The 14299-nt window shown below is 42.3% G+C and overlaps 1 protein-coding gene across 2 annotated transcripts in view; it reads right to left on the bottom strand.

The window, feature by feature from the left end:
- Window positions 1–7816: 7816 nt before the first annotated feature.
- The window catches only part of cdh8 (cadherin 8), a 186734-nt gene continuing 180251 nt past the window's right edge, over window positions 7817–14299 (bottom strand). For both annotated transcript variants that reach the window (XM_061669995.1, XM_061669996.1), the window contains exons 10-11: window positions 11055–11306; window positions 7817–9614 (exon numbers count right to left, since the gene is read on the bottom strand). In XM_061669995.1, the coding sequence (XP_061525979.1) occupies window positions 9121–9614; window positions 11055–11306 (746 nt within the window). In that variant the 3' untranslated portion in view covers window positions 7817–9120. The remainder of the gene's footprint in view (window positions 9615–11054; window positions 11307–14299) is intronic.

The raw sequence follows: 14299 nt of genomic DNA, 5'->3' as shown, positions 1-14299 counted from the left end.
CTAGTGAGGATAGGCAGTACGGAAAGTGGATGGATGGATAATAATAATAATGCATTCCACACACATTATTCACTCACTCTACCATCACACCTGCCCTGGGGCAGTCTGACAGAAGCTGCCATTCTGCGCCTCTGACCACAACCAAACATCCAACCACTTTCATTCACAGAAAATTTGGGTTAAGTGTCTTGCCTAGGGACACAACGGTGACTTGCACTCGGGTGGGGGATACGAGCCGACGACCCTCGCTGCAGCCCATGCGCTTACCCTCTATTCCACGATGCCAGTTTGTATTGTGTAAGGTTATGATTATCATGAGTAACTGTCGAGAGGAGCCATTACATTAATCATGACATGTTTGATAAGCACAAGCATCTGCTTTTTTTTTTTCTTTAAAGTAAATCAATCTTTGGGTTACTTCTAATAGCTGTGTTTATTCTTTATTGTGCGAGGTGGCAGTTCCCCTCATTAACTGGTGGGAGGAGTGATCCCGTGATACATGACACTGACATCAATCACGGAGGGCATGTGCGGTGAACATGTTTTTTTTTTACTTCGTGGAGTACTTCGAGTTGTCTAATTCTATTGTGCAAGATGGAAGTTTTCATGATCAACTGGCAAGTGAGCAATCACAACAATTACATGATTGTACAAGTGCCTGTGTCCATGCCTGACGTGGACCATTTTAAAATTTTAGCTCTATCGAATATTTCTCATCATTCTCTTAATTTCTATTATGCAAGATAGTAGTTATCATGAATAACTGGTGGAAGGAATGATCAGAATAGTCACGACATGTACATTGCATGTGCGCACGTGCCACGTACTTTATTTTATCTCATGAATTATTTCAAGTGGGTTTATTTCTGTTGTGCAAGGTTGCGGTTATCATGAATAACTCCAGAAGAGTGATCACATCAATTATATGATTGCACCTGCTTTTTTAAATCTATGGATATTTTCTATACATTCAGTGTATTTCTCTTGTGCACGGAGGTGGTTTCATACAGGGTGCAAACGCATGTGTGCGTTCGTAACAGCGGGTGCACAGTTTTTTTTGTTTTTTTTATTGTAAAGATTAGTTCTAGTCGTTCGTTTTGTTTCTATTTCTAAGCTATAAGGATAGCACAGTGAGTCAAGTGTGTTAAAATCCATTTTTGTGTGTATAGCACAGAGAGAGGCAGCAAACTGACATTTATAGCAGGGAGGGAGGCATAAAAAAAAGAAAGTCGGTGAGTAAGTGAACAGAAGCGTAGGAAATGGAAAGCTACAGGGCCGCTTATCCTGCTGTTAGATGATGCATAAACCTGCCACCGGCTTTCTTACAACAGATTCAACACAACTGGTCCGTCTGCCCTGTTGTTTCTTCGCACTCCCTGCTTTTAAATCATAAGCGTGCGGGTGTTACAAGGGTTTCTTGGGACTTTATTTTCTGATGAAATGTTCCAATTTACTGTGTTTTCTTTTCTTCCCATCTCATTCACAAAGTCAGACTTCTTCTTCACACTTTTTAAGATAAGAGGAAACAATAGCATCACGCAGGACTGGAATTGCTTTGGAACTGCAGGTTACAATTCTAGAGTTTTTTAAAGGGTCAGCAAGATTATAGATGTTTGTTGATATATGTTTACTAAACCCATAAACCCTTGCTTTAACTTCATTTATTAATAAGTCAAATCCAATGGGAACTACTTGGTGAGTTGTTGAACCCCTCTAGTTGTTGGCTTCTGGCTTTGATAAGAGTAAAAGTGTGCTAACAACCAACCCTAACCGAACCATGACCCTTAAAGGTTACGAGACTTTCTAGAATTCTAGAAGTCGAATGTTCTAGTGACGTAAGGTATTATGGCTGCTAAGTAGAATATGGCCAAAGTGAAAAGAAGAACCTGAGCCCCATTTTTATCATTCCTATACTAATGTAACCTTAGCAGAATGCTCAAAATAACTAACTCTTGCTCAAACGCCCACAAGTATGGTATCTTTAAAATCAATCTAGAATCTAATTCTAAACCTAATCCTACCTCCCTAACTCTAAAATTTCCTCCAAACTCTAAAGCCAACAATAATCCCAAACCCTAACAGCTAACTCCATCCCTACACTTAACCTGATTTTACTCCCTATCCCTACCAATACACCTAACCTTAACCTTTAACCCTACTCCCTAATTCTAACACTAGCTAAACCCAAATCGTAACCCTCTAACGCGACCCCTTAACCCTCACACAAATCCTACCGTATAACTCTAACCCCAAACATTACCATCAACTCTAACCCGAAACCAACCCTGTTTTTATCTAACCTAACTCTATCTCTAAACCCAACCATACCCTTAATTCTAAACCAAATCCTAACCCCTAACTGTAAACCTATCCCCTTAACGCTATCATCTCTTAACCCCGAAAGGTTAGACAGTTAGAGAAATTGAATGTTCTTCCAATGCAGGATAATACATCTGTATTGGCTGCACAGTATGCTATACTGTATATGGCTAAGATGACAATAAGTTAACACAAGGAAAACCTGATGCCCATCCTGATGATCCCTATAATTGTACAACCCTGCCAGAATGCTGAAAACGTCATCTACCACAAATAGAGCATCTTTTCCTCACCCAAGACCCCACCACTATCACTAACTCTAAATCCTAACCTCCTAAACCCTTACCCCTAACCCTTTAACACAAAGCTTTTAACACAAGCACCCACCCTAAATACTAATTATTAGTGACTATTGCACTACATGCCTTAAAAGAAAAGATGTAAGCACTTGCATTTTGTTCCCTTTATGTACCTAATGTGAACGGAACCCTGCCCTTAAAACCAAGGTACATGTCCAACTGTAGTCAATAAATTCGCAATGATGATGTCATCTCAAGGCGCACTGCTTGTTGTCTACTCGATCCTCTTTGGTTACCCCCTTCTCGCCACTCTTTAAGTAGAAGACAGCACTCATTCAGCATTATTTATAAAAATATATTTGACAAAGTAGGAAACAATACAGAGTAATCTTGAGAGATTACAGTACAGGGGAGTAAATAATTGAACATACACACTGATAAGCATTGAAAGCATGGTAGAAAAGGTGAGCGGAAGGTAGAACAAGCTCATCGGTAGTTACCATGAAGTCTACTTTCTTATTATGCTTCTGAAATTCGGAATTCTCCACCTGCCTTGTCTGAAGCTAATGACGTTAGCAGTAATGTTATGTACAGCACAAGCTTTTTTTTTTCTTCATTACTCGTATCATACAGTGTACGCACAATATGCGCACGGGTTGGTTTTGTGTCTTTTTTTTTGTGGGGGGCCAAATCGGATGCTGAGTTAGGGGCCTATCTCACTGGTGGAGACGTTGTTGATGCTGCTAAGGTTGATCAGTCGCGGCGACCCAGGAGACCAAAATATTGCTTGCGCTCTCACCAGGAAGATGTCTGCGAGATGTCTCCAGACAATGTCACAACCCGGAGGTTGCTGATATAGGCCTATATACAGTATATATAAATGCTTATAAACGGAAAATGCTTTAACACTTGTTGTGTTCCGGTCAAATTTGAACGATTGAAGATTTCTCTCTGAAAATTGTAGTTAACTTGTTCAGATTAACATAAGATTTCATGACTTTGTCTACAAAGAGGATTTCAAATGTATTGGTATGCATTTAATTTTGTGCGTTTTATTCAACTTTTATACACTTCATGTTCACGGTGAAAAATGACTGGTCATTTGAAATGAATGGGTGAGTCAACAATGAATGAAAAACGGAGCTCAGGAAAATCCTTATATGTCAGATGGAGGACATTTCCCACAGACTTGACCCCCCAACAAACCCCCCACCCCACCACAAATGTTCCCCCCTCCACACACACATACACGCACACGTGCGCACATACACACACAACACACACACACGCATGCTCACACCCTGGGTCCCCCAGCAGCCACTTCCAGAACCTTTGCCCAGTAGCTCTGATGTTGCGGGAACAACATCTGTGATGACAGTTAGGTATATAACACTTTTTGAGGCTTTGCTCACAGTTCATTGTGTGGCAGCACCATGGCAGATTGATATACCTTATGTGAAGTTCTTGATTAAATATTTGATGGTCACCACATTAATGAGGAGGGGAGAGGCCAAGAAAATGACAGTGAGGATGGATTTGAGGTGTCAGAAACTGACGATGACATGGAATATAATCAAGACCAAGAAATAACTGATGAGGAGGAATCCAGAGATGAAGAAGACGGCCATGCTGAGTTTGCTGTCACTTATCCTGGTCTTCTCCCGACTGAAAATGTCATCAGGATGACCCCCGGACCTACAAAATATGCCGTATCATGGACTGATGGCACCAAATCCTGCTTTGAACTGTTCCTGATTGACTACATTCTAACCACTGTGGTAAATATGACCAATTTAGAGGGGACAAGAGGGGGAAGTTGCTTACCCAGACAGGGGTCAGCACATACATGGGTCTTGATTTTGGCAGGTACATTCAGGAACAAATCTACAAGCAGTTTATGGGATGTAGAGTCTGGTCGGTCAACTTTTTTCAGGTCACCATGTCTCTGCAAAAAAATCATGTTGTCGAGGGTGATTGAACTAGGATACAAGACCAGACCTTCGTCAATAAGACAAACTGGCAGAGAGACGTTTGTGACAAGTGGGTGGAGCGTCTGCCACACATCTCTAAAACCTAGTCAAAAACATCACAAGATGAGTGTCATGTCACTTTTAGGGGATGTTGCCCTTTCAAGCAATATATGTCAAGCGACACAGTATATGGCATAACGATATGGGCAACATGTGATGCCATGACAGGTGATGCCACGGAAAATGCAGGTAGATATTGGGACAGATGGTGCTCTCGAAAAGAACCAAGGGAAGCGTATGGTTCTGTAGATGACTGCAGGTCTGAAGGGACAAACCATAACGTGATAATTTTCTTCACCTCCTATGCCCTTGGTGAAGAGCCGCTGTCCCAAAATATTGACCATGGTGGTGACGATCAAAAGTAACAAGCTTGCGGAAAAATATATGATGGAGTGCTTAACATGTTATTGTTCTTGTTGTGCCTGGATCAGACAATAAGACAAATTTGGTCTTTTATGATGGTACTATGTCAGACTACTGTCTTAAAATCTTGCCATATCTCTGTCAGCCACTGGCAATACTACACATTTATTACGATACCAGCATATCCCGTCTATTACGGTCAGTGTGCGTTATCTTTTCAAATTAGGATGGGATCAGATAACGTGTCACCCAGGGTCCGACATGAACACCACCATGTCGGGCCACCACCTACTTATAGACACTGGCCCGTTCAGACCACTACAAATTTCGAAGCAATTGAACATTTTCGCCTGCTGAAAAATGAGGAGCACCAGACCCAAAAACAAAGAACTGACACCAAGAATCAAGGAAATCTGGGCTTCGATAACTCCCATGCAATGCTACAGGCTAATTGCCTCAATGCCATGGCACATTGAGGCAGTGATTAAAGCAACGGGATTCTCAACCAAGTACTGAAGATTAACATATCATTTTGAAAGTACCATATTTTGATTGATTTAATGTGACCCTAATTTCTTTCTTGTTTTTCTACAAAAACTGAGAAGTAAATGATGATTTCTTCACAGTATTCTAATTTTTTGAATTCCTGATTTTGTGGGTTTTATGAGCTGGAAGCCCAAATTATGTAAAAATAAACAAATAAATATTTGAAATTGTTTAAATTGTAGGCCCTGAATCTATAATCTATGAAAGTTTAACTTTTTGAATGGAATTATGTAATTAAACTTTTCCATGATATTCTAATTTATTGGAAAGGCTCTGTACACGGTGTACACAAAATCAAGACACAAGATGAGGCATTGCTGGAATGTCCGTGCAAAGTAAATATTTTTATAATTTTGTAATTGATTTATTCTTTTAACCATTATTACTAATTTGTGCAATTGCAATGCCTTGATTTTAGTGAGGTTATTACAGTAATCGTCATAAATGCCAGCCTTCCCAGTTAACATGGATATTTGACTTCTAAAGCCGTCAATGGCAGCGAATGTGTTTTAAAGGGGCTTAAATAATACAGTATAAAGACGCTAAATACAAAATAATCACAAAAACCTACCGTGCCATACCCCGTGCAGCCCTGGGCTCGTCTGATCACTGCTTAATTCACTTAATACCAACATACAGGCAAGAACTCAAATGCGCGGTGCCTACAGTGAAAACAGTGAAAAAGTGGACCAATGAGCAAAGATAGAACTTCAAAGCTGTTTAGACTGCACTGACTGGAGTGTCTTTGAAAATTCAGCTGGCAGCCTGGATGAATATACAGACACTGTCACATCGTATATTAGTTTCTGTGAGATGCGTGTGTACCAACAAAGTAATTTCGCACATTCAATAACAACAAGTCGTGGTTCACTTCCAAACTTAAGCAACTTCGCCAAGCTAAGGAGGACGCATGTCATAGCGGGGACAGGGCCCTGTATAATCGCACTAGAAACCAGCTGACTGAAGAAACCAGCTGACTAAAGAAATTAACATTGCAAAGAGAAACTATGCAGCAAAGTTGGAGCCTACAGTGAAAACTGTGAAAAAGTGGACCAATGAGGCAAAGATAGAACTTCAAAGCTGTTTAGACTGCACTGACTGGAGTGTCTTTGAAAATTCAGCTGGCAGCCTGGATGAATATACAGACACTGTCACATCGTATATTAGTTTCTGTGAGATGCGTGTGTACCAACAAAGTTTATTTCGCACATTCAATAACAACAAGTCGTGGTTCACTGCCAAACTTAAGCAACTTCGCCAAGCTAAGGAGGACGCATATCAAAGCGGGGACAGGGCCCTGTATAATCGCACTAGAAACCAGCTGACTAAAGAAATTAACATTGCAAAGAGAAACTATGCAGCAAAGTAAATAAATAAATTTTAAAAAATGTACCGGCATTACCAGATAACTAGCAACCCTTTATTGCTCAGTGACTGTTTTCTCAATGTCTTTATGTCTCAAAAGTGTTCTCTGTCAATTGACTGTCTGTTGTCGTACTAGAGCGGCTCCAACTACCGGAGACAAATTCTTTGTGTGTTTTTTGGACAGACTTGGCAAAATTAAGATGATTCTGATTCTGATGTTGTCATTGATATGTCACGCTACACAGAAGATAACCAAAACAAAATCATACAGGCTAGACTTCATTTTGGCGTCCTAGGGCTATCGCAGGGCCAAATCGTTGGTCGTAGAATCTGTCATACTTCAAGAAGTTTTGTCGTTCCCAAAAAAATATGTTGTGCCTGATCTGGGAAATCGCCCATGATAGCAAATTGGTCCAATATCAGGAATAAAATCCTCTACTCTGATCCAGGCATGTTGTGAATGTTGTGAAAATGTCCAGTGCTGTTTTGGAATAATTTCCTTTCTACACAATTAAAATATTCATGGTCGCTTTTCACCAGGAACAGTACAGGTGCTACTTTTTTGTAACTGTATACAAAATGTATATGGTTTCAAAGCAAATGTCCTTGATAAGTTTGACCCAAAGTACTCTGTTATAAACAGTATACAATGTGTTATCTGAATATTTCATATAGGCAAAATATTCCAGTAATTGTGTTTTTTAGAACTTGCTTTCAAGTGTATAAGAGCAGATCAATAACACTTGCCACTAAAAACATATAAAAGTGTCAAACTTTAACTTTTAATATTCACTAAAAGCTAAGTTAATTAAGACATGTAACTCAGCAAGTAGTGATAATGTGGATAAATATTTTTTTTTTTTTTTTTTTTAATAGTGATTCTTAGTGGAATGGTAATTTCAGACCGGGAACACAAACTTGTTGAACAGGAAATGAACACAACATGAGGCTTAACGTCCATAAAATCCAAAATATTGGGGTGATGGATATTTTCAATGGTTAAAGTGGGCATAGGTAGAGATGTCCATATAAATTTGGGTGACGATTGCTAGCAGTTTTGTGACATTAAGCCATGTTAAGCTTTTTCTATATAAGAGGAAAACTCAACGTCCATTAAATCCAAAGTATTGAGGCAATCGTGATATTTTCAGAGGTTGAAGTAGCCATAAGTAGAAATGTCCACATACATTTTGGTAATGATTGATAGCAGGTTTCTTACATTAAGCCACATTAAGGTTTTTCTCAAGAGTGAGCATATAGAGGAGTCGCCAAAAGATTTCTAATGCACCACAACTTCCTGGCAACCCGGCTTTTCTCCAAGAGACTCCAGGGCTACGTCACGAAGATGTCTCCACAACCAGCGGAGACTCAAGTTGCCATCAGGTCGCCAACTAGTCTCCAGACCAGTGAGATAGTGGTCTTAGCACGTAGCAGAAAGACGCTAACGCCACAGCTTGTCTACATCTTGGGGTAAGCCCACTTGTGGAGTTGTGAGCATGGAAAGGAAAAGATGTACAAAAACCCTTGAAAAGTAATGAAGAATAAACCCCCCAAAAAAACAAACATTAGGTTACAATTTAACTTGCTTCTGTAAAAAGAAGGCCTCAGAGTTTCTACATTTTTGTTGTTGTCTTCTCGATTTCTTTCATAGGCTAGCACGATGGCGATGTGGCCACCTGTAGCGTGTAAATACAAAGAGTTGTATAAAGCGCAGTTTATAAATGTGGCCACCAGAGAGAGAGAACATATCAAATGATAAAGTCACTTTTTATCAAGGCCAACGCCCTTGTTTGTCTTTTTTTTTGTTCAAATCCTCGCATACATTCATTGTTGTAAGGTAGACCACGTATTGCTTTAAAGTCCGTTCAGGATTCTCTGACTGGACAGGGCCTACCAGCTCTCTGCTACTGGAAGTCACAGCCAATGACGAACACCCAAAACACTGCTAGACACTCCACAACGGAATCTAACGTTTTTACACTCCACAAGAATCTCCTAGTTAAAAGACGGTTGGTTTCGGCTCAACGATTACGATGTAGATGACTGCTATACCTTGACTCTAGGAAGAATACAAAAAAGTGGCCTGTTTTTTTTTTTCTTATTTTCTGTTTCTAAAAGCTGATAGAGCTCTAGCGCTTAATACACACGTGGACAGAAGAAAAAAGAAAATTCAGAAAGTCTTGTTTTGTTTTTTCAGGTCAGGTCTCCCGGTCACTCTCGCCCACTGAGTAGAGTTCCCCAAGTCTCCTGAAGCGAGGGCCCCACTCCCTGAGGTAGTCATAGTTCTGGTCCGAGTCAGAAGACGTGGTCTCCAGAGAGCTGAGTGAGCCGGCAACCGATCCCCGGCCCTCATAGCCGTAGATCTGGATGGAGTCGTATGGCGGTGCTGTGGGGTCGTTGTCAGCCTCATGCAGTCGCACGTTGATGAACTCGTCCACGTCCACGCCGTTGGGGCCCGAGTGGTGGCCGGCGCGCGGCATGAACTGCAGGTCAGGCTTGATGTCCTTGCGTGGCAGGTAGCCATTGATGCCATCCGGGTTCTGCAGTGTGGCGATGTCAAAGGCCTCCGTGTCCTCTTCGCCACCGCCCTCGTCATCGTAGCGGATGATGTTCTCGCGCACATCCTCGTCGTCCTTGATGATGAGCGGCTCATTCTTGTGTCGCCGTAATGTCACAAAAAGCACCACTATTACTGTCCGAGAAAGACACGAGGCAAAAGGGGAAGAGACAAACACGAAGAAACAAGGTCAAGCTTTTTCATCATAAAAGTTAATTCAAAAACTGTATTTTTTAGTCACGTGCAACGCTTTAGAATGAGAGGCAACCGTGCCACATCTGGGGATCAAATCCTTATCATCTGTAGCCACCTTGGTCAGAGAAACTGTTTTGAAGCCAAATGTTTATGTTGGGGTTGGCTTTCCTGAGTGTAGCTTGCATTTTCTTGCACTGCTTTTATGAGTTTTCTTACAGGTACTCTGCCGTGCTCCTGCATTCCAAAAACATGCATGTAAGGTTCATTGAAGACTAAATTGTACATAGCTCTGAATGTGAGGATGAATGGTTGTCTGCCTACATGTGCCCTGTGATTGGCTAGCAATCAATCCAGGGTTTTCTCCACTGCTTGCCCAAAGTCAGCTGAGATACTGTAGGCTCCAGCTCAGAATGAGCAGTAGAGAAATTGGATGAAAAGATGCTGTAGTTGCTGGTGCAATATAGATCCCCGGAGACAACACATCCATGAGGACTCGCGTGTAGTAACCATGTAGCACCCTGGGAATCCAGGTCTTGTGTCAATTCCTCGGTCAAAAAAACTGTCTGGAAGTTGTGTTGTGCAATATTATGATATATATCGTGCTGTGATATAAAAATGTCTACCGTATGATATAACCCTCTATTGTTTATATTGTTATTTTCATGCATGCAGTATTGGGTTCGCTCCATTGCTACACTTAGGTAGTGTCAGAGACTGTAACACAACAATTATGTCATCCTTGTGTCTTACTCTCAGCCATGACTAATCAATTTACGCTCAATCCAAATGTGACACAAATGTAACCGTTGGATTATGCATTGGTTGTTGGTAATACCTGATGAGTGGGGCGCAAAGATCACATGCCAAAGAGGTGACTGCTAATTTACGCTGTTCACAAATGAGCCGAGTTCAATAACAGAGTTGGTGAAGTGTCTGTGCACACTATGAGAGTAGCAATTTGTGAGGTTTTGTGTGACAAGAGTGACTTAAATTGCCCTACACCTTGGAGGCTATGTGACCTTATAGCTCCTTGGTCAAGGAAACTGGCTGGATGTTAACCTCACATGTTTTTTTGGTGGGGTAATCAGGATCGCCTGGAGAAAATCCATCAATCAACATGTCAAATGATAGCAAAGTCGATGAAATTTGTTCTTTTCTGTTAAACCGTGTCAAGAATCAATGTTTGGTAACCCAGTCATGTTCAGATACCAAATCCAGCTCCAATGTCAAGGTAACTGTCAAGGAATTTGTTAGGTTGGCGGTGGAAACATGATCACCTGTGTAAACATACATTTAGACAACAAGCAAGCTCCACACAGAAAGGCCCCCCAAAGTTGGGTGTTTAGAATGGACCCTTCAAACCACTCTGCCAAACCTCACCTAAAAGCAGGATGATACAGGCCAAGATGGCAATTAGCGCACCCATGCTAAGGCCGATGGGCAGGACATAGGCCTCTACGTTGCAGGACTGCACGATACCGTCCTTGCTGCATCCGCACACCCGAATTGTCAGGGTGTTGGTGCTGCTCATGGGTGGGTTGCCGTTGTCCGTCACCACGATAGGAAGGAAGTACATCTCCTGCTTCTGCCGCCGGAATGTGTCATGCTTGGCCAGGACACTAATGGAGTTGTCTGTGAAGGAAGAGGAAGAGGTGTAAGAAGACGAGGAGAGAGAACTAATTTCACATCAGTCTCCACTCGCTTGTCTCCTGTTGATGGATTTCAGCGATTTTGCTCAACAGTGCAATTTTGGGAAGGCAAAGGGAGGAGAAGCAGTGGTGTGTTGAGACGGAAAAGGTGTCGGGTGCTCTTTTGATGCCTCTCGACAGAATCCACCTGCTCGTTAGCTGCCTCTCATTATAAAACACTCGGCCTCGTCTTATAAAAACTTGTGAAAGTCTAACGTTTGCCTATTCCACTGCGGGGCGACAACAACACAGCTGATGCAAACTTGATCAAAAAGGATGATTTGAGTAATTGATGCCAACATATGCTCACATTTATCGCCTCACAAGAGGCGCAGCGGAGCGGAGACCACTTGGCTTCCTGAGTGCTGGAATGTCACATCTCATTTGGATTATTTGACACTTCACATTGAGGGAACTAGAGATGTATTGTTTTGTAGTAAAGCGATGCAGGTCATTTTCTACGCAATCTTTGATAGTAAAAATATAAGTAAACACACGGCCCACAATGAATAAGCTTCAGGTATCGATAGATGCATCCATCTTTTCCCGTTAATGATAATGGGGAAGCGGGAGTCTGTCCCAACTGAGTGGCTGACTACAGCCTGGATTGGTTGCCAGTCATTTAGGGTACAAAGAGAATGTCAGCCATTCACACACAGTCCAGAGTTGCACATGTACACATAGTCATCCATCCATCCCATCCATTTTCCGTACTGCTTATCCTCACTAGGGTCGCGGGTGTGCTGGCACCATATCAGCTGACTCTGGGCAAGAGGCAGAGTACACCCTAAACTGGTCGCCAGCCAATCGTAGGGCACATATAGACAAACAACCATTAAAAATCAGATTCACATGAACCCGCAATTTAGAGGCTTCAGTTAACGTACCATCCATGTTATTGGGATGAAGAAGGGAACCGGAGTATCTGGTGAAAAGCCACACAGGCACGGGGAGAACATCCAAACTCCACACGTGAGACCGGATTTCAACCCGAGTCCTCAGGACTGTGAGGCAGATGTGCTAACCAGTCATCCACCGTGCCGCCCACATACAGTCGAGGCGTTGATGCACTTTGTGGGGGATGGTTTCCATCTTACTCCAATGTTACTTGAATGACGACGGGATATGTATTCTTTGTGGGGGCTTGGGTCTGCTTTGTGTGGTCATTATAACTGTTTGGATGCACTTTCTGGGAGCTCAGGTGTGCTCCATGTAATGGTGGTTATGACTAATACTACCTTAGATGTCGGAAATTCTCGGGTTGATGTCACACCCTCGTTCCGTGTCAGCATACGTTACTCTACTTATGGTGGCTTGAGTGCACTTTGTGTTATCTTAGCTTTGATGTTACTTAAACTTCAATTATTTGGCCGCTTAGTTGAGGAGAATGAGAAATTTGGGGTGACAATTGTTTTTATGAGGCTTGGGTGTTCTTTGTTGGGTTTTAGCTTCCATGGGCTCCCACATAGCTCGATTCCTGGTTACATCTATGATACACCTGCTGAGAAATTAGCGGGTTGACTTTGCTGCAAGTTGTCGATAAGTGGGACGGGGGATTCACTCCCTCTATGGGAGTGCTTTAAGGGGTCTTATATTCCAAGTAACTCAAACTCTAGTTATGTCTATAATACTACCTCAGAAGCCAGGAAATTCATGGGTTTATTTTGCCGCAAAACTGTTGATTGGAAAGAACATGGGTGTTAAGATTACCTCTCTTTAAGGGGCTCGGGTGAGCTTTAAAGGGGCTTGGCACGCATTGGCTCTGACATAAAGTGAATCATGATCGTAAGTCAGAAGCCGGTAAATTTGCATGTTGACTGCTCCAAAGTTTTCGACAACTTTTTATGGGGGCTCAGGTGCACATTGTGGGGTCTCGACTCCCAAGTAACATGAAACGTAGTTACTTTTATGTGATACTACCTTTGCTTCACCTTTTCTGTCAAGTTGCCAACGGGGAGGGGTTTTGCTCATTTTACAGGGGCTCGGGTGTTTTATGATGTCTTTATAGCTGCTAACATACGCTTTGTAGGATCTTGGTTTCAAATGGCTCTCTCATAAGGCAGGGCCTACCTCTATGATATGTTACTATCTTGGAAGCTGGGAAATTTGTGGGTCAACTTTGGGGGGGGTATGGGGGCGACTGTGAGGGGAGCCACTGTGGGGGGTCGGGTGTGCTCTGCCCGCTCCATGAGGGCTTGACTCCCAAGTAACACAAAACCTAGTCATGTCTATAATACTATCTTGGAAGCTGAGCAATTTGCTGGTTGCCCTAATTGCAAAGTTGTCATTGGCGATGGGGTGTTTATGTGGGCTTGGGTGAACTCTGTGGGGGCTGGGTTTGCATTGGTTCCCACATAAAGCGAACACTGGTTTCCCCTTATAATACTACATCAGAAGCCGAGAAATTATTTGGTCAGGTCCTGGTTACGCCACTGATACAACCTCAGAAGATGGGAAATTCACGGTTCCACTTTTTTGATCGAAACGTCTACTGGATCAGATTGTGTTCTTGTTCCATGGGTTTGTTGCTACAATCAATCCCAAACCTGCAAATGAGTAGAGCTTTTTATTGACAGATTAAACCAGTCGCTAGTACAGAGCACTTAAAGTTCAATCCATTGAAAACCGTTTTTCTCTTAGTGTGTGGGCAGTTCCCGTGATTGCAGTCATCATCCCAAACAAAAGTGCAGCACGGGGGCCCGCCTGATACTCGTCAGTCAAGTGTCTGCCGCCACCTCCGCCAGACAGAAATAGACGCTGGAGTGGTGATGGCGGGCCTCCTTTCAGGCGCTATAGACAAGTGGCTGGTGTACAATATACAGAAAGAATGGAAGTGCATATTTGCTTTGATTCCTGCGAGGGTTACATTGTGTGTGAGAACAAATGTGCCCTTGACTCGATGGTGAAGCAAGAGACACAAAGAAAGAAAGAACCATG

This window comes from Phycodurus eques, chromosome 2 (genome assembly GCF_024500275.1).
Source record: "Phycodurus eques isolate BA_2022a chromosome 2, UOR_Pequ_1.1, whole genome shotgun sequence".
NCBI lineage: Eukaryota > Metazoa > Chordata > Actinopteri > Syngnathiformes > Syngnathidae > Phycodurus > Phycodurus eques.
The sequence above is the reverse complement of the archived record's forward strand: the minus strand, read 5'-3'. Positions and strand labels throughout refer to the sequence as shown.